Here is a 25,006-nt window from a genome sequence, read left to right on the forward strand (position 1 = left end):
ATAATAGACATTACAGAAACATGGTGGAACGATGATAATCAATGGGACACAGTAATACCAGGGTACAAAATATATAGGAATGAGAGACTAGGTCGTGCTTGTGGGGAAATGGCAGTACATGTGAAAGAAAGCACAAAGTCAAATATAATAATAATCTTAAATGAATCAAACTGTACTATAGAAGCTCTATGGATAGAAATTTCATGCTGGAATAATAAGAGTGTAGCAATAGGAGTATACTACCACTACCTGACCAGGATGGTGACAAGCACTGTGAAATGCTCAGCTAGATTAGAGAGACTACAAAAACAGAAAACCCAGTAATGGGGATTTCAACTATCACCATATGGACTGGGTACATGTCACTTCAGGAAGGGATGCAAACGTTCTAGACAGCATTAATGACTGCTTCTTGGAGCAGCTAGTCCTGGAACCCACAAGGGGAGAGGCAATGCTTAGTTTAATTCTAGATGGAGACAGGATCTGGTCCAAGAGGTGAATATAGCTGAACTGCTCAGTAATAGTGACCATAAAGTTATTAAATTTAAGATCCTTGTAGGGGCAAAAATGTCAAAGAAACCCACCACAGTAGTATTCAACTTCCAAAAGAGGAATTACACAAAAATGAGGAAGCTAGTAAATAGAAATTAAAAGTAACAGTCACAAGTGTGAAATGCCTGCAAGCTGCGTGGAATTTTTTTTAAATATAATAGAGGCTCAAATTAAATGTATATCCCAAATAAAAAAAATACAGTAAGAGGACCAAAAAAAAAATAAATGCCACCACGGCTAAACAAAAGAGTAAGAGAAGTGGTTAGAGACAAAAAGACATCCTTTAAAAATTGGAAGTCAACTCCTACTGAGGAAAACAGAAAGGAGCATAAACTCTGGCAGGTCAAGTGAAAAAATGTAATTAGACAGGCCAAAAACGAATTTGAAGAGCAACTACCAAAAGACATAAAAACTAACAGCAACATTTTTTTAAGTACATCGCAAGCAGGAAGCCTGCCAAACAGTCGGTGGGGCCGCTGGATGATTGAATTGCTAAAGGAGCACTCAAAGAAGACAAGCTGTCACGGTGTCTCCATGGGTCGCAACTGAGAATACCAAATTCAGGACAAACTGCTGAGAAATAGGGCAGATACACCCCAAAACTTGTGGTTATTCTCCCATAAGATATACCAAACAAGCAACAAAAGTAAACTTCTGTTTCACCATACTGGCTAATAAGAAGTCAGAAAAGCAGTTTCTGTAGGCATTCCAGTCCTTGTACCACCACCAAAAACACTAGACTTAATGATAAGTAGTTATTTACAACCAATTTAATCAAACAAAAGGGTTCTTCTGATCCCAAAGGATCAGCCACACACCCAGGTCAATATATAACTCAGATCTTATCCAATAATCACGGTGTTGCCAATCCTTTAGTATCTAAAATCTAAAGGTTTATTGAAAGAAAGAAAGAAAGAAAGAAAGAAAGAAAGAAAGAAAGGTGAGAGTTAAATTTGGCTAAAGGAATCAAATACATACAATAATTGCAAAATTCTTGGTTCAGGCTTGTAGCAGTGATGGAATAAACTGCTGGCTTGTTAAGTCTCTGATTGCTTCCAAGTCACAGGAAGGTCCTCAGTCCCTTGGTTAGAATGCTCCCATTAGTATCAGTTCATAGTCCAGAGGTTTGAGCTGGAAAGAGGCAAAATGGAGATGTTTCCAGGGCCTTTTATAGCTTCTGCCAAGTGAAGGGAATCCCATTGTTCTTACTGTGAAAAATTACAGGTAACAAGATGGTATTTGGAGTCATATGGACAAGTCACATGTCCATGCATGATTTTGGTTAGTCATAGCAGAAGCCATTAAGTGTACATAGGCGTCTCCCGTGGTTCATTGTGAGTTAAGTGTTTCTTGATGAGCCATTTAACTTGAATAGTCCCTTCAAGCTGTGCAGGCTAAATACTTTGTGGGTGTTACCACAGGAGCAAACATTTGAAATACTGGTACACAGTTAATATTCATAACTTCAGATACAAAAATTATACATGCATACAAATAGCATAATCGCATTCAGCAAATCATAGCCTTTTCATAGACACCTTCCTTGACTTTGTAAAGATTTGTTGCAATTACTGTATATAACAGTGGTAGCATCAATGAGCTACATGCTCATATTTTAATCAGATAATGTCACACCAGGCCATTGTGGAGAAGCTAAGGCTCATGTCTACACTACAGAGTTAAGTTAGGTTATGTCGATGATCATAAATCACTTAAATAACATTGGTTGTGCATGTCCACGCAACGCTCCTTGTGTCGGCAGAGCATTTTATAGTCATTGTTCTTGCATCAAGAGAAAGAGCATGCATGGTGGGTAGCTATCCCTCTATGCAACTCGCCACCCTCTGCTACTGGGTACTCTGGGAACGGATCGTGGTGCATCATGGGGACGTGCTCACCATCCCATGATGCAGTTCTTTCCGTCCCATAATTCCATGGGCTTCCTATTTTTTTGTGTCGTTTTTCAACAGCCCTTGTAAACTGTGCACCTGCCATCTCTGCCTGATAGTATGGATTCTGAGCTGCTGGCCAGTCTGGTGATGAACGTTATGAACGCAATGCAGCTGGTCCTGGCAGTATTTCATGAACTGTAAAACAGAGAGTGAATTGGTGATGTCTGCCATGAAAACAAATAATTCAGGATTGCTGCTGGCATTCACGGAACAGCTTGCCACAGTGGACTGTCAGTACTGGGCTCGGGAAACAAGCACTGAGTGGCGGGATTGCATTGTGATGCATGTATGGGATGACAAGAAGTGGCTGCAGAACTTTTGGATGCGCAAATCCACCTTCCCGGAACTGTGTGCTGAGCATGCCCCAACACTCTGGTGCAAGGACACCAGAATGAGAGCTGCCCTCATTTTGGACAGGGTCGGATTACGCAGAGGCTTTAGGGGCTGCAGCCCAGGGCCTAAGGCTAAGGGGGCCCCCACAAAAATAAATCCATAATTATATACAATTCAGTGCTAACCAACCTGTCGATCGCAATCGACTTGTCGATCCTGGAGCCTCTGCCAGTTGATCGCGATCTCCAGGCCACTAAAAGTCCAGCAGCGGAGCAGGGCTCAGGCAGGCTGCCTGCATATCGTGGCCCCACACTGCTCCCGGAAGCGTCTGGCTGCTGGCACATCTCTGCGGCCCCTGGGGCATGGGAGGCGGCGCTGCCTCCACCCCCACCACTGTCCCTGCAGTGGGGGCAGCGCTTGCGGGGGTGGACACGCGCAAGCCCCACACGGAGACATGGGCGCACAGAGACGTGCCAGCAGCCGGTCGCTTCCGGGAGTGATGTGGGGCCATGACATGCAGGCTGGCATCTTGCCTGAGCCCTGCTGCACCACGAGCCAGGAACCACCTGTGATAAGCACCTCCCAGCCAGAGCCTGCACCTCACACCCCCTCCTGTACCCCAACCCCCTGCCCCGGGTCAGAATCCCCTCCTGCACCAAACTCCCTCCCATTGCCTGCACCTCTCACCCTCTCCTGCACCCCAACACTCTGCTCCAGCCTGGAGCCCCCTCCTGTACCCAAACTCTCTCCCAGAAAGAAACTAATATAACAGCTCTTCTAAGGTAAGAAGTAGGCTATTTTGAATTAACGTAACTATATTCTACATGTTTTAAGACTGAAATGTAACCACAGAACAGCTTTATGTTAATTAAAAGGCAAGTTTAGTATAGCTGTCATGCAGGGACTTGGTGCGGGATGTGATGTCATGGGGCCGTGACGCACTGCTGTCGCACAGGGACTTGGCACGGGACGTGAGGCCACGGGGTCATGACGCGCTGCTGTCGTGCAGGGTTGTGGTGCGGGACCTGAGGCCACGGGGCCGTGACGCGCTGCTGTCATGCAGGGACGTGGCACGGGACCCGAGGCCATGGGGCTGTGACGCGCTGCTGTTGCGCAGGGACTTGGCGCGGGACCTCATGTCACGGGGCTGTGATGCGGTGCTGTCGCGCAGGGATTTGGTGTGGGACGTGATGCCACGGGGCTGTGACGTGCTGCTGTCGCGCAGGGACTTGGCGCGGGACGTGAGGCCACGGGGTCATGACGCGCTGCTGTCGTGCAGGGATGTGGTGCGGGACCTGAGGCCACGGGGCCGTGACGCGCTGCTGTCATGCAGGGACGTGGCACGGGACCCGAGGCCATGGGGCTGTGACGCGCTGCTGTCGCGCAGGGACTTGGCGCGGGACGTGATGCCACGGGGCTGTGCTGCGCTGCTGTTGCGCAGGGACTTGGCGCGGGACCCCATGTCACGGAGCTGTGATGCGGTGCTGTCGCGCAGGGATTTGGTGCAGGACGTGATGTCACGGATCCGTGATGTGCTGCTGTCGCGCAGGGACTTGGTGCAGGATGTGATGCCACGGGGCTGTGCTGCGCTGCTGTCGCGCAGGGACTTGGCGCAGGATGTGATGCCACGGGGCTGTGATGCGGTGCTGTCGCGCAGGGACTTGGCGCGGGATGTGATGCCACGGGGCTGTGATGCGGTGCTGTCGCGCAGGGACTTGGCGCAGGATGTGATGCCACGGGGCTGTGATGCGGTGCTGTCGCGCAGGGACTTGGCGCAGGATGTGATGCCACGGGGCTGTGATGCGCTGCTGTCGCGCAGGGACTTGGCGCGGGATGTGATGCCACGGGGCTGTGATGCGGTGCTGTCGCGCAGGGACTTGGCGCGGGATGTGATGCCACGGGGCTGTGATGCGGTGCTGTCGCGCAGGGACTTGGCGCAGGATGTGATGCCACGGGGCCGTGACATGCTGCTGTCGCGCAAGGACTCGGCGTGAGATGTGATGCCACGGGGCTGTGCTGCGCTGCTGTCGCGCAGGGACTTGGCGCAGGATGTGATGCCACGGGGCTGTGATGCGGTGCTGTCGCGCAGGGACTTGGCGCGGGATGTGATGCCACGGGGCTGTGATGCGGTGCTGTCGCGCAGGGACTTGGCGCAGGATGTGATGCCACGGGGCCGTGACATGCTGCTGTCGCGCAAGGACTCGGCGTGAGATGTGATGCCACGGGGCTGTGCTGCGCTGCTGTCGCGCAGGGACTTGGCGCGGGACCCCATGTCACGGGGCTGTGATGCGGTGCTGTCGCGCAGGGACTTGGCGCAGGATGTGATGCCACGGGGCTGTGATGCGGTGCTGTTGCGCAGGGACTTGGCGCAGGATGTGATGCCACGGGGCTGTGATGCGCTGCTGTCGCGCAGGGACTTGGCGCGGGATGTGATGCCACGGGGCTGTGATGCGGTGCTGTCGCGCAGGGACTTGGCGCGGGATGTGATGCCACGGGGCTGTGATGCGGTGCTGTCGCGCAGGGACTTGGCGCAGGATGTGATGCCACGGGGCCGTGACATGCTGCTGTCGCGCAAGGACTCGGCGTGAGATGTGATGCCACGGGGCTGTGCTGCGCTGCTGTCACGCAGGGACTTGGCGCAGGATGTGATGCCACGGGGCTGTGATGCGGTGCTGTCGCGCAGGGACTTGGCGCGGGATGTGATGCCACGGGGCTGTGATGCGGTGCTGTCGCGCAGGGACTTGGCGCGGGATGTGATGCCACGGGGCTGTGATGCGGTGCTGTCGCGCAAGGACTCGGCGTGAGATGTGATGCCACGGGGCTGTGCTGCGCTGCTGTCGCGCAGGGACTTGGCGCGGGATGTGATGCCACGGGGCTGTGATGCGGTGCTGTCGCGCAGGGACTTGGCGCAGGATGTGATGCCACGGGGCCGTGACATGCTGCTGTCGCGCAAGGACTCGGCGTGAGATGTGATGCCACGGGGCTGTGCTGCGCTGCTGTCGCGCAGGGACTTGGCGCGGGATGTGATGCCACGGGGCTGTGATGCGGTGCTGTCGCGCAGGGACTTGGCGCAGGATGTGATGCCACGGGGCCGTGACATGCTGCTGTCGCGCAAGGACTTGGCGTGAGATGTGATGCCATGGGGCTGTGCTGCGCTGCTGTCGCGCAGGGACTCGTGTTGGACACGATGCCATGGCCCTGTCACAGGTCGCTGTGCTTTCACAAAGCTCCTCTGTCCACAGCCACTGGGCCTAGAAGGCCCTAGAGGGGTTAGCGTGGGACCAACCCCACCCTGCACGTGCCCTGCCCCGCCTTGGCCGCGCCCGCAGCTCTCTCCCCGCCCCCTAAGCCCGGGAGCACCAGCTCAACGCTCCACCAGGGGGGGGCGTGAACCTTCCCGCGTCCCGTAGCCGGGTGAAGACCGCAGTCCGCTCCGGCCGGCCTCGCTGATTGGCTCTGGAGCTGCCCGGCGCAGGCGCACTGGAGCCAGTCGCCGGGAGGAGGTCGGCGGCGCTTTCGTTCTTAAAGCGCGAGCGGAAGGGGCCGGCGGCTGCTGCAAAATGGTGAGTGGAGCCGCCGGAGGCAGCGGTGCCCGCCCGGCCCTGGGAGCTGCCGGCGGCGGGAGGGGCTGGCGATCCCCCGGCCCGGGACACGGCGCCGGACCCCGCGCCCCGCCTCGCCCGCGGAGGGGGTGGATGAGGCCGCTCGCAGCTGCCCTGGCTTGGGCACCCTTCGTCCCCCCGCTCCATCCCCTTCCGTGGCAGCCCCAGCGGGCGAGCCCCAGGAGGTTGGCTGGGGCCCAAGCGGCCACCCCCAGGGCCCGTCCTGTGCAGGGCTGCGAACCCGCGTGTAACTCAGGGCGACACCCGCCTAATGTGGCTGGGGCTGTAAAAAACGAGCAGCAGAAGCCCGTGAATCCCAGCGCTGGTTGAACCCGGGACACGCTGGACGGAGCTCTTAGCCCTGCCTGTAGCTGTTTCCATGGCTTCACAGCGGCTCAGCAGACCGGGGAGGCTTGGGATTGATGTGGGGGGGAGGGGTGCTGGAAGAGTTGTGTGTATTTGTGCTGCCGTGAGGGTCGGTGTGTGCTTGGGGCTATTATGGGTGCTGGTTGTGTTCTGTTGTGTGGCTGGCTGTGGTGCTTCATGATGATCTGCACAGGTGATGAGTCAAGGGGGTGCTCTGCCCTTAGGGGCTAGGTGTGTTTGGGGCTCTATGTGTGCTAGTTGTGTTGATTTGTGTCTGGATTTGGGGGGGGGGTTAAAAATTCATGTTCATGCACACAGGTGGCGAGTGCTGCAGTGAGGGGCTAGGTGTATTTAGCGTTATTGTGTGGGTTGTGTTGGTGCTGAGAGAGTTGTGTGGGTGGTGAATGAGACGTGTGTGTTTGGAGTCCTTGTGTGTGTGTGTGCTAGTCTTTGAAGAACTGTAGCAGCTGGGCCACGTAAGCCACCATCTGTGCAGTCTCCCTCATAGAATCAATGACTTTGTTTTATGCAAATTAGCCGTAGAGTCAGGGTGGTGGTTGGCTGAATTGCCCGATATCCCAGTGGTCTAGGAGTCTTGGTAGGTAGTAGATAAATAAATGCCTTGCAGTGGGTGTAATTTATAAAGTCAAAATGGCAGAGAGTTTATAAATGACTGCAAATCCCACTAAGGATATTTGGAACAAAAAGCTCTCAGCCATGCTTGTAGCTGTTTCCATTGCTTCATGCTGACTCAACAGACATTCTAGGCTTCAGAGTGACAATCTTGGAATCTTGTTGTATAGAGGGAGCAAAAATTATACCTGAAACCAAATGGGCAAGGTCTGAAGGGGACAGGAAAGGCGGAATCCTGCAGGTGTGGTCTCTAGAGTCACTGCTAGTGTATCACTGTTTTTCCACATGCTTCCCTTTGAGTTTGCTACTTTGTAATAACTTTTGTTAGGTGGAGGTGTGACAGGGGAGAAACAGTTCTAAAATGATACTGGTGTATGGAAACAAGATTGTAAACTGAGGGCTTGTCTACACTGGCAATTAACAGTGCCGCAACTTTCTTGCTCAGGGGTTTGAAAAAACCTCCCCCTGGGCGCTGCAAGTTGCAGCGCAGTAAAGCACCAGTGTAAACAGTGCCCCAGTGCTGGGAGCCACACCCCTTGTTGAGGAGGGGTGTGGTTTTTTGTTTTGTTTTTTTAAGAGCGCTGGGAGAGCTCTCTCTCAGCACTGCGCCGTGACCATACAATAGGGTGACCAGATGTCCCGTTTTTATAGGGCCAGTCCCGATTTTCAGGGGGTTTTCTTATATAGGCACCTATTACCCCCCCCCCCCCCCACACACACACACACACACACTCCTGTCCTGATTTTTTACACTTGCTATCTGGTCACCCTACCACACAAGGCACGTTCAAGCACATTAGCATTGCCAGTGTAGACTAGCCCTAAAGTAGTCATGATCTTGCATGACTCCTGAGCAAGCTGCATCCTCTTTTTCTTGAAGTAGAGCTCAGAAAGGTCACACAATGAGAAGTTCTTCTAGCTCTGCAGTAACTGAAGATAAATGCTTCAGTTGAAACCTGCATTTCTCAGCTTCTTGCTTGCACTTGGTGTGTTGCTAGAAAGTGATCATTTGTGGCTGTGTGTGTGTCTCTGTGGGGACGAGGGATATGAAAACAGTGTGACTAACTCTTAACAGGTTTCCATCCTGCCTTCCTACAGATGTTGCAATATGAAAAAATTTCTGTGTAAACAGTTTGAAAAGTCATTCTTCTGTGATCAGTTGGGAGGAGGGCAGCTGGCTAAGCTATCAGTTTTGGAAGAATTTAAAGTGTGGTTCTAGCCAGAAAAGGGACTTGGTAAAAAAAAAAAAAAGTCACTCCCTTACTTAGCAGATTTGCTCTCTCTGTGTAGTCAGTCATAGATCTGCTGGCTTTAGTGAAAGCATATTTATTTATGTATTTGTTTACCTCTGGTGCTGGAGAGCCAGCATAGCCACTAGGGAGTGAACTGGATTATGTTCCTCATGTAAACACAAAAGAATTGTTTGTTTAATTCTATTTACAGGGCTAATTTGAGCCACCTGTGGAACCCCAGGGTATTGCACAAGTGGTTTGGTCTGCAGTACTTTGTTTGCTATTTATTGGAGAGAAAAGAACTTAGATAGTCTCTCATTCCAAAATGAGTTTGTGGAGCTGGCAGTTGGAAGAAATGTCTTGCTTTCAGAATGGAAACACTTGATGTGCAGTATCATTTAGAAACAATTCACATGGATCACCATGCAATATTTAATCCCTTTCAGAGTAGAACCACACTACTATGACAGCAGATGTAGATGCTAATACTAGCATGTGAGTGAGGATGATCCAAAATATAGTCTGGGGAAACAAGCACACAGCCATCATCCTCATCCTTGCAGCAGCCAGGAGCCTGAGAAAGAGTAGAGTAGTAGAGTGCCATCCCAGCAGACTCATAGGTGGAGGAAGGAGTCTCCATTCCAGCAGTCATAGGGAGCAAACTCAAGACACCTTTCCAGAGGCTGATGAAGATGGAGTCCAAGATCTAGAGTCTAGAAACAGCAAGAGAATGCTTGGATGAGGTTTGCCCTTGCTCGTTTTTTAGTGAGGAAACCCTCCTCTCTCCAATATTGGCCTCTAGTAAGGTGTCTGGTAAACTGCTCGAGGCCTGAGTTTAAAGACTAAATTTCTTCTGATCACTAAACTAGTGATGATTTTTTACCGAATGATTCATTTAGTGGCTGCCTTCAATAATTTTAGAATTGTTGACTTGTATTTAAAGATAGGTTTTAAATAAACTACCCCAGCAGGAAAGTTCAGGCATGTCTGAGTACTTGCAGGGAAACATTCGTGAGACTTCCTCTCCCTAACTAATTCTTGACAAATTCCTCTTTATGGAGGAAGCTATCTGTAAACTAAGATAAGTGGACTAGGACTTTGGTGTAGTTGCATATGGGTTCAGAACCTTACTTCAGTATCTTTCTAAACTCTAATTTATTCCTTTAAGACTTGCTCTTCATAACATGATCATTTAGCTTTATGTATGGATTTTGTTAGCCCTGATTTCTCAGGAGTGAGTGTATAAAGGAAACTCCTATGTATGGTGGTTACAGTAGTATAATTGAGCTAAAGATGGTGAACTAATTTTTCTTCCTTCTGCTTGGCAACGGTGTTCTGATATGCTTGGCATTCAGTCAAAGCTACCTATGGTGACAGAACATTTGCTGAGCGGTGGAGCTGACTGTTACAACAAGACATGCGAGGGAGTGTGTATAAAGAATGATGCAGGAAATGGGCAGTGGTCAGTGTGGTGCAATTACAAATTATGTGTAAAATGGTTTATAACTTAGAGGGCTAGCTGTGAAGGAACTGATCACTTTCTTTCCTACCTTCAACAGGATAATTTTTCTAATACTTCATTTTAGATTTCACTAACTCTAAGTTTTCAAAAAAGTGACTTGTAAATATAATAGTAGGAAAAGTGCACACTTTTCTCATTTAATATAGTTTGTTAAACACTTTGCGTGTAGGCAAAATTTGAAGGTTCAGAGTTCTGCTTTCATACCTAGCACAACAGGGCCCTGATTGGGGCCTCTAGATGCTATTGAAATATTAACCGCTCTTATTACTTTAAATATTCACACTGCTGTACTGGCATTAGTGTATTAAATGTGTATTTAATAGGATGTCTTATTTCAGGACTAAACTTGCAAAATCAGTTGCATATCTGATTCGTTATTTTAACGTGTGAGTTGTAGAAACAGGATCGCTTGATAAGGTAAAAGTATAGAAATTTTCTGACTTCAGGAATCAAGAATAAATATGTAAAGACATTTGGTCCACATTTTTCTGATATTTAACTTTCCTTTTTTGGCCCAGTATGGAAAGATAAGACAAGATTTGTTTCTTGTGTACCACAAGTCCATTTTTCACTGTGTTTAATGCTTATGTTGTCATCTTTTGTCTTTTATTACTTATGTTGTCTTTTTTTGTACATCTGAATTTTATGCATGTTCTGAATCTTCAACGAACTTCATGTAGTCCTATAATGTTGGGAGGATTTTTGTTAACGGAAATTCTTTTTTCTGTAGAGCGAATCTCTGGTGGTTTGTGATGTTGCTGAAGATCTGGTGGAAAAGTTGAGAAAATTCCGGTTTCGCAAAGAAACTAACAATGCTGCCATTATAAGTAAGCTAAAATCATTGCCAACAAAAGCTACAAGGTCTTACAGAAAATCTTTGATAATTTTTAGGCTGCTGCAGCAAAATGGCGTGGACTATGCTTCTGCTATAACACTAACTTTGCTATTTTCCCATTCCCTCTTAAGAGTAGAACAACGTTATTTTATGGTCCGGAACTAAAGCTTTCAGAATAAAAGCTGTCACACTTGCTGTTAATAGACATACTTATGTGCTTAAACACTGCTTAAAATGGAAAAAGTCTACCACTGGCAGCATGAAGGTGGAGGATAAAGCCAATACTTGACCCTCTTAGGTTGGAGTATATTTGACATTCTTGAAGTAGGCTATTTCGAAATTGCTAGTTTTGTAACAAAGTCTGGGGGGAGAAGTCTTGACTGCACTGAAGTTAAAACTCCCACTGACTTCCATGGGGCCAGAATTCCACTCCTTGATTGTTGTCAGAGGGGCCGGGGGAGAAGAGGAGGGAGTGAAAGTACAAGATAATGCAGTAGGGGGGTTAAATAAAAAGCTGATGATTATATGCATGTAATTCTAGAAAAGTTGCAATTTTAACCTTTAATTAAAAAAAAAAAAGGGTGTGTGTGGAGACGGCACCCGTATAGATGCCCAGTTCACCTATGTTTTGTTTTTATTCTAGTGAAGATTGACAAGGATAAGCAGCTGGTGGTACTGGAAGAGGAGCATGAGGTTTGTTAAATGAACTGTAAATAAGACTATCTTCAGCTTGCCATGTATTGTTGCTGCTGACGCACTGTCTTAGTGTCAAATTGTTCTCAAACTGTTGATCTCATTTGGGTTATGAACCTCCTTCAAATCTCTGGTTACTCTGCGGGTGGAGCATGATACGCTATTAATTGAGCTGTACGGGAGCAATTGTATGGCTGATTATCCAAACAAAATGGTTTAAGCTTTAAAATGTTAATTAAATGATATTTGAATAAAAATTATGCAAAAAGCATCTCTCTCCATTTGCTGGCTCGCTGGAAGAATTCTTGCTGAGCCTTTTGCTGGCTTGCACTCTGGACTCTGCGTTGACCTGCCGTTAGTTAGACGTTAGGATTGTCTTAATCCCTGTAGACAGGTGGAATAATAACTTGATCTCAATCTGTAGTGTTGGCCTACACAGGGACCGCATGAAATCTTATGCAGTGACTTGAAAAATAACTTTTACCCCTCTCCCAGAATGTTAAAAAATATAATATTTGAAGAGGAGAATATTGGCCACTATGATGGTGAGGCTTGTTCACTAGTCCAGGAACTGGTCTCTCACAGATGGAGACCAAGGACTAGATTTCAGGATCAGTTTGTATTGCTGGTGGTAGCAAATCTTGCACACTCGTGTTCAGTAGCAGAAATTGAAATATGTGGTGAGTGCCAGTATATCTAAAACTAGAGTGGAGCCACAAAACATCAGTTTCTTAAACTGATAAGGACACAAACAGATTTTTTTTATATTAACATTAAATCTCTTATACAAAACTACTAAAGCAGTTTAGCAATCAGTTTACAGTGGAATCTTCCTATGACTGTTCCCATAGGATTGCTCTCAGTTAAATTGTAGAGATGTAACTGTAGATGTAGCAGTGTCTTACTCTCATTACCATCCTACTTACTCTAGCCCGTACAGTGTGTAGGTCTGAGTTTCTCGATACTTTAAATGATTGCTTCTTGGAGCAGCTGGTATGGGAACCCACAAGGGGAGAGGCAACTCTCGATTTAATCCTGAGTGGAGCGCAGGAGCTGGTCCAAGAAGTAACTATAACAGGACCGCTTGGAAATATTGACCATAATATAATAACATTTAACATCCCTTTGGTCGGAAGAACACCTCAACAGCCCAACACTGTGGCATTTAATTTCAGAAAGGGGAACAATGCAAAAATGAAGGGGTTAGTTAAACCGAAATTAAAAGGTACAGTGACTAAAGTGAAATTCCTGCAAGCTGCATGGACACTTTTCAAAGACTCCATAATAGAGGCCCAACTTTAATGTATACCTCAAATTAAAAAACACAGTAAAAGAACTAAAAAAAGCCACCGTGGCTTAACAACCATGTAAAAGAAGCAGTGAGAGCTAAAAAGGCATCTTTTAAAAAAATGGAAGTCAAATCCTAGTGAGGTAAATAGAAAGGAACATAAACACTGCCTAATTAAGCGTATAAATGTAATAAGAAAAACCAAAGAGGAGTTTGAAGAACGGCTAGCCAAAAACTCCAAAGGTAATAACAAAATGTTCTTTAAGTACATCAGAAGCAGGAAGCCTGCTAAACAACCAGTGGGGCCCCTGGACGATCGAGATACAAACGGAGCGCTCAAAGATGATAGTCATTGCGGAGAAACTAAATGGATTCTTTGCTTCAGTCTTCACGGCTGAGGATGTTAGGGAGATTCCCAAACCTGAGCTGGCTTTTGTAGGTGACAAATCTGAGGAACTGTCACAGATTGAAGTGTCACAAGAGGAGGTTTTGGAATTAATTGATAAACTTAACATTAACAAGTCACCGGGACCAGATGGCATTCACCCAAGAGTTCTGAAAACTCAAATGTGAAGTTGCGGAACTGTTAACTAAGGTTTGTAACCTGTTCTTTAAATTGGCTTCTGTACCCAATGACTGGAAGTTAGGTAATGTAACGCCAATATTTAAAAAGGGCTCTAGAGGTGATCCCGGCAATTACAGACCGGTAAGTCTAACGTCTGTACCAGGCAAATTAGTCGAAACAATAGTTAAGAATAAAATTGTCCGACACACAGAAAAACAAACTGTTGAGCAATAGTCAGCATGGTTTCTGTAAGAGGAAATCGTGTCTTACTAATCTGTTAGAATTCTTTGAAGGGGTCAACAAACATGTGGACAAGGGGGATCCAGTGGACATAGTGTACTTAGATTTCCAGAAAGCCTTTGACAAGGTCCCTCACCAAAGTCTCTTATGTAAATTAAGCTGCCATGGGATAAAAGGAAAGGTCCTTTCATGTATTGAGAACTGGTTAAAAGACAGGGAACAAAGGGTAGGAATTAATGGTAAATTCTCAGAATGGAGAGGGGTAACTAGTGGTGTTCCCCAAGGTCAGTCCTCGGACCGATCCTATTCAACTTATTCATAAATGATTTGGAGAAAGGGGTAAACAGTGAGGTGGCAAAGTTTGCAGATGATACTAAACTGCTCAAGCTAGTTAAGACCAAAGCAGACTGTGAAGAACTTCAAAAAGATCTCACAAAACTAAGTGATTGGGCAACAAAATGGCAAATGAAATTTAATGTGGATAAATGTAAAGTAATGCACATTGGAAAAAATAACCCCAACTATACATACAATATGATGGGGGCTAATTTAGCTACAACAAGTCAGGAAAAAGATCTTGGAGTCATCGTGGATAGTTCTCTGAAAATGTCCAGCAGTGTGCAAAGGCGGTCAAAAAAGCAAACAGGATGTTAGGAATCATTAAAAAGGGGATAGAGAATAAGACTGAATATATTATTGCCCTTATATAAATCGATGGTACGCCCTCCTCTCGAATACTGCATACAGATGTGGTCTCCTCATCTCAAAAAAGATGTACTGGCATTAGAAAAGGTTCAGAGAAGGGCAACTAAAATGATTAGGGGTTTGGAACAGGTGCCATATGAGGAGAGATTAAAGAGGCTAGGACTATAACAGCGTTTAGAAGAGAACTTTATAAATTCATGGAAGTTAAGTCCATTAATGGCTATTAGCCAGGATGGGTAAGGAATGGTGTCCCTAGCCTCTGTTTGTCAGAGGGTGGAGATGGATGGCAGGAGAGAGATCACTTGATCATTGCCTGTTGGGTTCACTCCCTCTGGGGCACCTGGCATTGGCCACTGTTGGTAGACAGGATACTGGGCTAGATGGACCTTTGGTCTGACCCAGTACAGCCGTTCTTATGTTCTGAGTTCACCTATTGAAAGACTGCTTGTGTTTTTAATATTACTAGGGCATTTCCCCTGATGAACTAAAAGATGAGCTGCCTGAGAGACAACCTCGATATCCTTTTTCTAATGTTGCTAGTATTGTTTTGTTTACTGAAAAAAATTAAATCTAAAATGCATTTGAAATTGAGTTTTCCATTTTTTTTTCAAACAAGTATTTGCCTACAATGGAAATTCTCCCTATGTTAATTCAAAAATCGATTAATTTTCACGATATATTCTGTAGTCACCTGCAATTTCTTAGCAAAGACTTGTACATTGGTATAGTGAAGTCTCTACTTCTAAGACTTGGTTACTTTCACCGTGTTTTGAATGGCTTTCAGTCTGCTCTTTTGCAGGGATATTCAGCACATTAATTCAACAGAAAGATTTAAATTAACACTTTAGCTATATCAGAGGGGTAGCCGTGTTAGTCTGAATCTGTAAAAAGCAACAGAGGGTCCTGTGGCACCTTTGAGACTAACAGAAGTATTGGGAGCATAAGCTTTCGTGGGTAAGAACCTCACTTCTTCAGATGCAAGAGGTTACTTGCATCTGAAGAAGTGAGGTTCTTACCCACGAAAGCTTATGCTCCCAATACTTCTGTTAGTCTCAAAGGTGCCACAGGACCCTCTGTTACTTTAGCTATAGGTTCTCCATTTAAAGGTTAGCAAAGCACACAAACCATCCAATGTTTGATGTGCAAAGAGCTACCAACAAATAGTTTGCAAAGAGAGCATGCAAAGAGCAGCAAAAATTATCTCTTTAGAAAAAGAAATCTGACTACTTATCTGATTTAGCTGAAATTTCATATTTAAAACATTGTAGAGAGAAATCATTGGAAAATGACTTGTAGTGAAAAGGACATTATTGAGAACTAACATTTATTTTACAAAATATTCACACAAACACCTGTCTCAGATGTGGGTTATGTTACTGAAAAGCAGGGTAAATCCTCTAATGGCTCAAACTCCACTCGGAATAGAAACTGAGATGGGAGCAAGATGAAACAGTACGGAAACTGATGTATGTAAGCATCTTTTAGAACAGATGGCAAAGGGAGATTTATTTTTGGCTATAACAAGCTCAGCTAATGAATGTAAGGATTATGTTCTAAGAGATCAGTGAGTTGTTTGTTTTTTAGTTTCCTTAACCTCAGAAAAACATTCATTGTGTATAGTTACAAGTATCAGCATGATGATGGAAGAGTTTCTTATCCATTGTGCTTTATCTTCTCCAGTCCAGTCGGTGAGTAAACATTATGAACAGTAGTTGCTATATCCTATAAATGTGGAAGTTCTTGTATCTATGAAACAAAAAAGGCCTAATGCTTAAGATCAATGGTTTTCACACTTAAGGCCAAATTCATCCGTATGCTCTCTGTGGTTTAAAGGGTTTGCAAATTCACAGTAAAGGCTCCCTGACAAACTTCTTTGGAGGGGGAGTTCCTGGCAGGCACACAGCCAGTTGTATGCTACCTCCTACAGGAGTGTCAAATATTCCTGTGTCCCAGCTGCCAGAACAGCTGTTGCAGCTGGAGCCCACATTAGAGCAACTCTCAGGCTGCCTTAGTCCGTACCAGGGACCGAATGGCCCTGAAGAAACGTCGGAGGGGGAGGGAAAAAACAGCTCAGCACCTCGACTTTGTTACAAACTCTCTGTTCATACGCAGGGAATGAATTGGCCCTTGAGATCAGTCTGCACTTTCTGAATTGTAATAGGGTGGCTTTCTGCAGCTATTAAATTACATTGTAATCCTTGAGAGAGAGAGAGAGAGCGTGCATTGTTTCACCCTTCACTACTCTGCTTGCTAGAATAACCAGGTGGGTGTTAAAGTTTAGCAATAAAAGAACAGAAAAAGGTGTGGATCTTCAGTAGTTACTTTCTGTAACAAGTTATAAGCCATGCCTATGGTGCTAGGTTCTGCTCTGCGAGAGCTCGACCAGTGGTAAGATGCTTCACAGGAGACCTTATCTAGAATTTATTTCTGTAATTCTTGTATCTTAAGATTTTGTTTGTAGAAGTTCCCCTCTATTTTCAGTGTCTGGTTAAAACTACTACAAAGAGTCAGGACATAGATGGCTTGCTAAATGAAATAAAGCTGGTATTTTTTTTTTGTCCAATCAGTTTATTTTTCTTTGTCTTGCCCTGAAAGTTATTGTACGAGATTAGTGGCTAGACTCAGATAAATGCATTCCTTGTATAAGACTGCATCTGTGGTTCAGGAAGAAATTGGAATCTACTAGAAACAGCAGCAAAGGTAACTTGCTTTCTGGTAGATCAATGCTCTTGTAGACTATAAGATAGCAGGAAGAGGTGATGGATTTAGCCTCTGCTTCGCTGGCTGTGCAGTTTGAATTGTGATACAATGAAGCTTAATAGTGATCTTGCTCTCTTGAGTCCAGTTTTAAGCAGAACTACAGACGCAGCTAGATCTGACCACCGACCCAGCCCACTTTCACATCACTTTAATATAGTCTTGACAAGTACTAAACATTCAAAGCAAAACTCAAGACGATACTGTGTACAAAGAGACAATTGGGTCATTCTGTTGATTTGGCAACTTCCTGCAGACAAGCTGGATTTAAAAAAAAATCTTGTTAATGAATTTCAGTCCAACTGTCAAACACCGCTTTGCTTTCCTTCCCCACAACTACAGGATGCAAGCCTGAACAACAGATGATGTACGCTGGGAGCAAGAATAAGCTGGTACAAACAGCGGAGCTCACTAAGGTATCATTGACTATCTAGCAGAATCTTTCATAAAAAGCAGAATGTGAGTGTACATAAGATGCTGTTCTGTCTTGCCAGTCTGTCTCACGTGTACACAATGCAACAGGATCCTTATGTTCCTGCATGTTTTAAATTGCGTTCAGCAGGTGTCCATCTTGCAGGATGCCTAAAGAAAGAGGGAGAGTAAGCCTGGAGATTAAAAAAAAAAAAAAAAAATCCACAAGAGGACAGTGAGCCCCGTAATTCATGGTTGAACTAGGATGTTTTTAATAGAAGTACATTGTCTTGATTTCAAGATTTCAAATGGTGTGGTAGAACCTCCAGCTCTTGATAAGCTGTTGCAGTGTCTAATTACCCTCACTTAAAAATATGTGCCTTATTGTAGTGAACCCTTCATAACCATTGCTGAAGCAGGAAACACCTTAGGTGTCTATTTTCTAACAATGGTAAAATGGGTCTTGCCAACTTTATTGCCGACTGAAGACGCATCCTCTGGTTGGATAGTTGGTTCTGACACTGTTGGGTCAGAAATAGGAGATTATAAAATCTCCCCCCGGACACCTGCAGTACCCCTGAAAGTTAATGCTGAAACTCACAGGTGCTATTCTGCTTTTTCCCCTTCCCATCTTGGTTGCTACCTTTGCAAATCTTATGCTTTAGCCAGGGCAGAACAGGCTTAGTGGTCTGGCCTGCAGTCAGCTCCACAATACATTTAGGAAACACCAAGCCTGGAGAAGAGCGCCCTCCAGTTGGAGGGGAGAAGTGGGAGGAAGCAGGCTTTAGAGAGCTGGCTGTTCTGGCAGAAGGAGACTGTCTCATAGGCCTGGAAGGAACTGAGGCATAGAGGCATGAGAACTATAGCCTGTAAGAAAAGAGGGGGGACCAGGGTGGGGTCCCCTGAGGAGAAAGGTGAACTCAGGTTATGCACAGCTAATCCACTTGGTGAGTGGGGAAGTCTGGTCAGGTTTCTCAGGGGCCAGGGAAGCTAGAGACCAGCTGCATGTGGGGGTTACCCTCTTTTTGGCAAGAACCACAAACCATTTGAAAACTGCCTGGAGGAAGGCCAAGGAATGGATTAGAGTCAGATCTGATCTTCTGGAACTGACCCCACTCTGTACCCAGGTCAGAGTGTTAACTTTCTGCTTCAGATTTAGATTTTAAATGTGCTTTATTCATACCTCTCACTGAAGCTTGATTTCATTCTGGCTCATGCTAGGGCCTTCTCCTGATCTGCGTCTCATACATGACTTAATCGACTTACCCCACTTCTTGGTGGGTTGGTAGATTAGCCTAGTTTCTGTTATGCTAGTCTGTGCTATCATATTGATCTTTTCCCCCATCTTTTACTTAACAAATCAATATGCCAGTAGACAGCAGTGAATAACAGATTGAACATGAGAATCCGTGTCTGTAGACTGGGCCTGAGAGGATAGAAAATAAGAAGATGGTTGAAAAGTGGAAATAAACAAAGGGACAAAAAAGATGTAAAAAAACAAAACAAAAGACCTTAATAATAATAATAATAATAAAAAAGAAAACCTTGTGGATTAGTAAGAAGGTAGAATGGATGGGGAGGAGTAAACAGGTGATTCATGCCCTGCAATGGGTAAATTCACTGGTGATTTTATGTATTTTGTTATCCTTTTTACTCTCAGCTGAATACTGTAGTGTCAACATTAGGTGTGTGTGTGTGTGTGTGTACACATGTATAGTGCTGAAAAATGTGACTCTTACAATTTCACATTGGTCTTAATAGTATGGTCAAAATATCGTGCATTCTTCTATTAGTATACAGTATGTCTTTTCTTGCTAGTAATTCTAACTTGATTCTCCACAACTTCAATTTTTTTGTCTTGATTGCATTAGATAAAAGAATGTTCTCAAGGCTCTGTGGACATGTTATTGATGCAACATTGTTTTATATTGACTTAGCAATTGACTGTCCTAAAAAGATTGGGCATCACTCAAATGAGTTGCAATGATTCCAAATGGAGTGGAATAGTGTAAAATTCATCTATTCTGTGCCAGTATCAAAATCCAGAGTTACTTTCCTGCTAGGTGTGTATTGAGCAGGGAATGGTGTACTTGTTTCTGTTTTATTTGCTGTATCAAGGCCTTACTGAAGACTCTCTTCTGCAAATCTTTGTATGTATTTAATACTTAGATACACCAATGAGTATTGCCACAATGCTTTTAAGTATCAGATGAGCAAAATATTATGGTGATACTTTGAGGGTTCTGCCTGCTTACAAGTTAATAATAATCTTGGGCTGAAAAAAATTAAAAGGCTTCAGAGTTAATTCAGCCCAGAATATGGTTATTGTATTGCAAACCGGAAGCACCTTCACATATTATAGTAAATCTATTAGCATCCCTGAGCTGTGACTGACGATGCCACTTCAGAGTCACTTAAAAGATTGTTTGTTTTATATCCTTATCATACTTAATGTAGAATCTTAAGAGAACTACAAATGAAGGTAGCAAGTCCCAGAAACAGTAATTATGGCTCTCCGTAACTTGACCAAATTGTGACATGTATTTCCATTAGGGTCTCACGTTTTATACTAGGTTATTAACCTGTCCTTGCAAAAAATGTGCATGAAGCAAAATGCTAACGTGATGATTCCTAGTGTAGCGTGACTATTTTTTTAAAAGTACACTAATGCATTTTATCAATAGAAGTGTGGTATAAAGTGTTATTTTCTTCCAAGGACTGAAATGTAAATATTTAACCTGATTCAATTTTGTTTTAGGTATTTGAAATAAGAAATACAGAAGACCTAACTGAAGAATGGCTGCATGAGAAACTGGGCTACTTCCATTAAGAGAACCTCTGTATTAAGTATTTATATACCATCCTGACAATACTGGAACCAGACATGAATACTTGCGCCTAAAAATGCACTATATTTACAGCAGTTTCCTGCAGTATATTTCTTGTACAAAGTTTGGGGAAGGAGAGGAAGATTAGTCTCCGTGAAGTAAAACTTTGCAAAGTGTTTCCTTGTGTAGAACTCTAAAAGGAAGCACTTCTCTGCAGGGATTCTCTTTGTGCACTCTTGTGACTAATATTTCTATAATTACTACAGTTCAGTTCAGAAACTGTTAACTATTTACAAACATTTGGAAGCTGACACTAACTTTTCATGAGCTGCAAATGCATCCTTTTGACAGATCCTGTATACTAGCAGTTTATATGTTAAAATAGCATACGGCCACTTGTTAAAATTGAGAATTTTTTTTTGAATTTCCCAAATTAAAGTCTATGGAAGTGTTAATATTAAACTGTAACCAAGTGTTTATATGACAAACATAACTTCACATGAAAAACATTCTTTTTAGGACTTTTCAGTACTGATTCTCTTTAATTTTAGTAAGTATCTCTGTTGATTGTGAGTCAATCTAACTAAATTTCAGGGCAAAGTTCTATGACCACTAGTCAGTCATAAACTAGTTTCTGTAAGACTATTTTATAACTCTTAAGGGCTTAATTACAATATTGGTTACATGCATTCTGGATTTTTACATGCAAGACTTAATACTACACTATTTATAAATTAACCTCTTCACTCACATTACCTGTTATATGAACAACTGTTAATATTGTGTGCCTTTAATTTGTTAGCTTTAAAAGGACTAAGAATTTTACACTATTTACTCCAAATTTGGTAAAAACTAACCTTTGTTAAATGGTCTAAGTAACATGTTTTCTAATGCCTAGTGGTGCAATTAAACATTTATAAAATAAAACACACCTCGACTTAAAATGCCAGCTATCTGCTCCCATCAGTAAAGACCTGGGAGTGCAGGGGTTCAAAGCTCTTAAGATCTTGTGAGTGATTTAGAATAGTCTGATTTTGTTGTTGAGAAACCTTGGCCATATATAGACCTTGTATCCTTTTTTTATGAAAGGAGGTCTCCTAGCTTAATTGCTTGTCAGTCAAAACTACATTCCAGCTAGGACTTCTGCGCATAAGTAACCTCATTCAATCTTTAAGTTTCATCTCTTTTTGGTAAAATAGCAAAAATTCTAATATGAAAATAGTACTTTTTATAATATAGCTAAAAACTAACCTTTTAAAGGGTCTGTTTTATATCAAAGTAGAATAGTCGTTTGAGTTGGGATATCCTGGTTAGCCCATGCAGTGGCAAACAGGTACTCCTGTGACAGTATCTCCGTTATGACTCACATGAGTGTTTGTCACGCTACTGAATAAGTGGCTTCTCATGAGCAGCTTCCAATCATGAACAGCTGTAGCTTAAAGTACAGTTGCCTAATAATGTGTGTTTTGGTGAGGAGGAGTGAATTAATCAGTTGTTAAATTGGGAGGCCAGTATTTCATTCTGTAAAACCTTTGCTGGGAGAATGCGTGTTTTCTTGCAAACCCATGCTGTGTAAGAGTATTAAACATGACTCTGTTTAAGACTACCACATGGACCCATGCAGTGGTCTTCAGTAGCAGCAGTTCATTTTTAGCTTGACTTATTGATTTATTCCTCCTTCATACACACATCTCTCAAACATCAGAGGGCTTTTCAGTGTGTACAGGCTATGATGTGATTGAGAGAGACCATTAGTTCAGTGTAGGAAAAGTGACTTTAACTGGAGGAAATAAGATCTTATGTTGATGTATTGAAATCCAACATTTCCCTGGACAGAATGTGTATTGATTGTAAAAAATGTGCTTTTGTCTTTCTCATGTGCTACAGATCAATAGAAGCAATTTCTTTAGTTAAATAAGGCTTTGGTCTTTAAATTGGTATTACTTGCAAAAGCAATTTAAAAAAAAAAAAAATCTGACTTGAAGGTCTTGCTTCACTTGTATTGCATGAACTATAAGGCATTGTGATGTCAAAATCCAGTAGGGCAGAAAGAAACTGCCAGTTGTGCTGTGAGCCTGTGACATTCTTTAATATTCAGCCTAGCTTGTGGTGGGAAAACTGGATTTGTAAAGCACTAACCAGACCAGTGTGCTTTGCATGCTATGTTGGACTGGCAATAGTCACTTTACTACTTGCACAGGGCTTAGCAGGAAGAATGCTCATAAAGGGGGGGAAAATGTGCCCCATCAAGAAAACTGTTCTTAGTGTGTCTTTTTAGATGAAAATATGGGGTTTTCTGTGCTAAACTTATAATTGTACTTACAAATTAAGTGATTCTGTGGGAGTCACCTGGGGTGTCACCAGTTCTCCGCACATAGTCTCCTCCTGCCTTGATTCCCCATATCAAGAGCACTTCCTCCTGTTCAGTTCTTCCCATTCCCTTCTTCAGCACTTCACCATTCCACCCACCCCATTCAGATCTCAGATGTTCCTGCTGCCCTATCTTTTAACTTCCCTCCACTGCACCCCATACCCCAGAGACTTCCCTTTATGCTGCTTCTCAAGAACCTCCATTGCCTAACTCCCAGTCATATGGGACTGCTCTGAAGACTGATGTGATGGGTAAGGCCTACATAGGCAATGAATTCCTAAAAGCCTTGGTGGACCAGGCAGCAGTGTTGCTCTGTAAGTTGTGGGAGTAGAGTGCTGTCTTTGTCCCCTTTCTTCTCAGCTTTGCAGCGAAAGGGAGGGAAGTAACTGCAGCTACTGTGGGGGGAGTCCTTGCGGAGAACAGCTGCTGTTTTAGGGCTAATCTACACTTAATATATGTCAAGATACTGTACAGTCTCCTGCTGCTCACTGTCCAGTTCTCAAGGTCCCAGGACTGGCTCTGAGATATGGTAGTGTGCAGTTAAGGCATAACTAACCCCATTCAAATCTCTACTGTGGATGTGAGATTTGTAATGCTATCATATCACTGACTACCCAATCTTGTTGTTCGAACTGCCTTTCTTTACAGCTACCCAGGAAGATTAGCAGGAGGCAGATACATGGTGTTCAGAAAGCCAGTATATTCTAACTTTGCTTATTGTTAGTTTAATTTATGCTGTCTGATATAACCAAACTCCTCTCTTCTCTGCCAGTGTTTCGGAGATCTCTAAAGAGTACTCAAAACATGGGGCAGAGGCGTGCTTTAAATTATCATGAGACTTGTTAACCTCTGTAGCTAAAGGTCACTCAGCATTTTCCATTAGAAACTCCTTTTTTTTTTTTTTTTTTTTTTTTTTTTCAGGAGTCAATCACTCAGCCATAAAAATGTTTCCTGACCAGAAACTTTACTTAAAAGTCTCCAACCGGTGGCGTTTTTCTGCCACACTTAATTTGGCTGTTTTAAATTTCAAATAGGTGTATGTGGCAGGGAGGAGTGGGAGGAATCTCTTGTAATCCCGTGTGTGAGGAAAAAGCCAAACTGACTAAAGCATGAGACTTTTTGCATGTTTTCACTTCATAAGATGGACTGGTTATATTGCATATGTTCGTGAAAAAATTAAATGCACTATTCGGTGGTTTAAAAGTATTTCTTGTACTATGTATGCCTCCCTTGATAGACCAGAATGTCAATAATGCTGGGACCTACACCTTTCCAATGTATTGTGTAAAGGTGCCTTGTACATTCCCACTCAGCTGATATTTTTGTGTCTTAAACTAGAAAACGACTTTTAGTCCAGAAGTTACATTAAATTAATGCTAAGGGTCAAAGTTAAATGTGCAAAAGCAAGGGAATTCCGATTTTAAAAAAATCGCTCCGGGATTTCTCAGTTGTGCTTTGGAATGTAAGCGTGTCTCAGCATTCCGCTCGGACTGCAAAAGTGAGTTGTGATGGGAGTAAAGGCTCCAGTGGAAGCGCTCCACTTCTTCCTTTGCGTTTATTACGTTGGGTCAGGTGTACAATGTTACCTTTGGGTGCTGATTATGTATGCCAAGGCAAGCTGCCAGTGCTACGGATGGTAAAAAGATCAGGAGCCTTGAAATATTGATGGTCAGTCTTATTAATCTAACCATTCCATGTAACTGTTAACGTCAATAACTGGCACAACTTCCATCTGGTATTTAGTCTCTGCTAGTTCACACTGCATGTTTATTTTTAAACCAAATCTTTTGCTAAGCATGGTGCTTGTACTGGTTTAAATAAAATGTGAATACTTAAATCACTATTGTTTCTTGTTTTAGCTACCTACAGAACGCTGGGCAAGGTCTAAACACATGGCCCACGTGCAAACTAGCCACAATAGGCCTTTATTCCATTCTCCTTTAAGCAACAGACACTGTGAGTAGGCCCATCTGGGAGAGAAGGAGCTAGTGGACCTGGTGGGTGGGAAGAGTACAAGTGCCATGCCATGATTCTTTCCTCCTCCACCTGTGGGATCAAGGTTGACTGTGGCAATTGGGGAGGTCTCTACCTCTTACCCCTGTGAGGCTTCATCTTCCATAA

General features: G+C 44.0%; 1 protein-coding gene across 1 annotated transcript; it reads left to right on the plus strand.

Annotated features, from left to right (window-relative positions):
• Nucleotides 1-6,211: 6,211 nt before the first annotated feature.
• On the plus strand, nucleotides 6,212-24,722 carry GMFB (glia maturation factor beta). The gene is made up of 7 exons (XM_005295480.5): nucleotides 6,212-6,400; nucleotides 10,923-11,019; nucleotides 11,671-11,720; nucleotides 14,985-15,034; nucleotides 16,124-16,206; nucleotides 17,618-17,691; nucleotides 20,445-24,722. The coding sequence occupies exons 1-7, from the start codon at nucleotides 6,398-6,400 to the stop codon at nucleotides 20,514-20,516; spliced, it is 429 nt and encodes a 142-aa protein (XP_005295537.2). The 5' UTR covers nucleotides 6,212-6,397; the 3' UTR covers nucleotides 20,517-24,722.
• Nucleotides 24,723-25,006: the final 284 nt, after the last annotated feature.

This window comes from Chrysemys picta, chromosome 4 (genome assembly GCF_011386835.1).
Source record: "Chrysemys picta bellii isolate R12L10 chromosome 4, ASM1138683v2, whole genome shotgun sequence".
NCBI lineage: Eukaryota > Metazoa > Chordata > Testudines > Emydidae > Chrysemys > Chrysemys picta.

Bases quoted from the DNA above. Each gene is read 5' to 3' on its own strand.
- GMFB (XM_005295480.5), top strand. The intron at 11,721-14,984 runs GTTTGTTAAATG...TAATATTACTAG, and splicing joins TACTGGAAGAGGAGCATGAG to GGCATTTCCCCTGATGAACT. The intron at 15,035-16,123 runs ATATCCTTTTTC...CCTCAGAAAAAC, and splicing joins CTGCCTGAGAGACAACCTCG to ATTCATTGTGTATAGTTACA.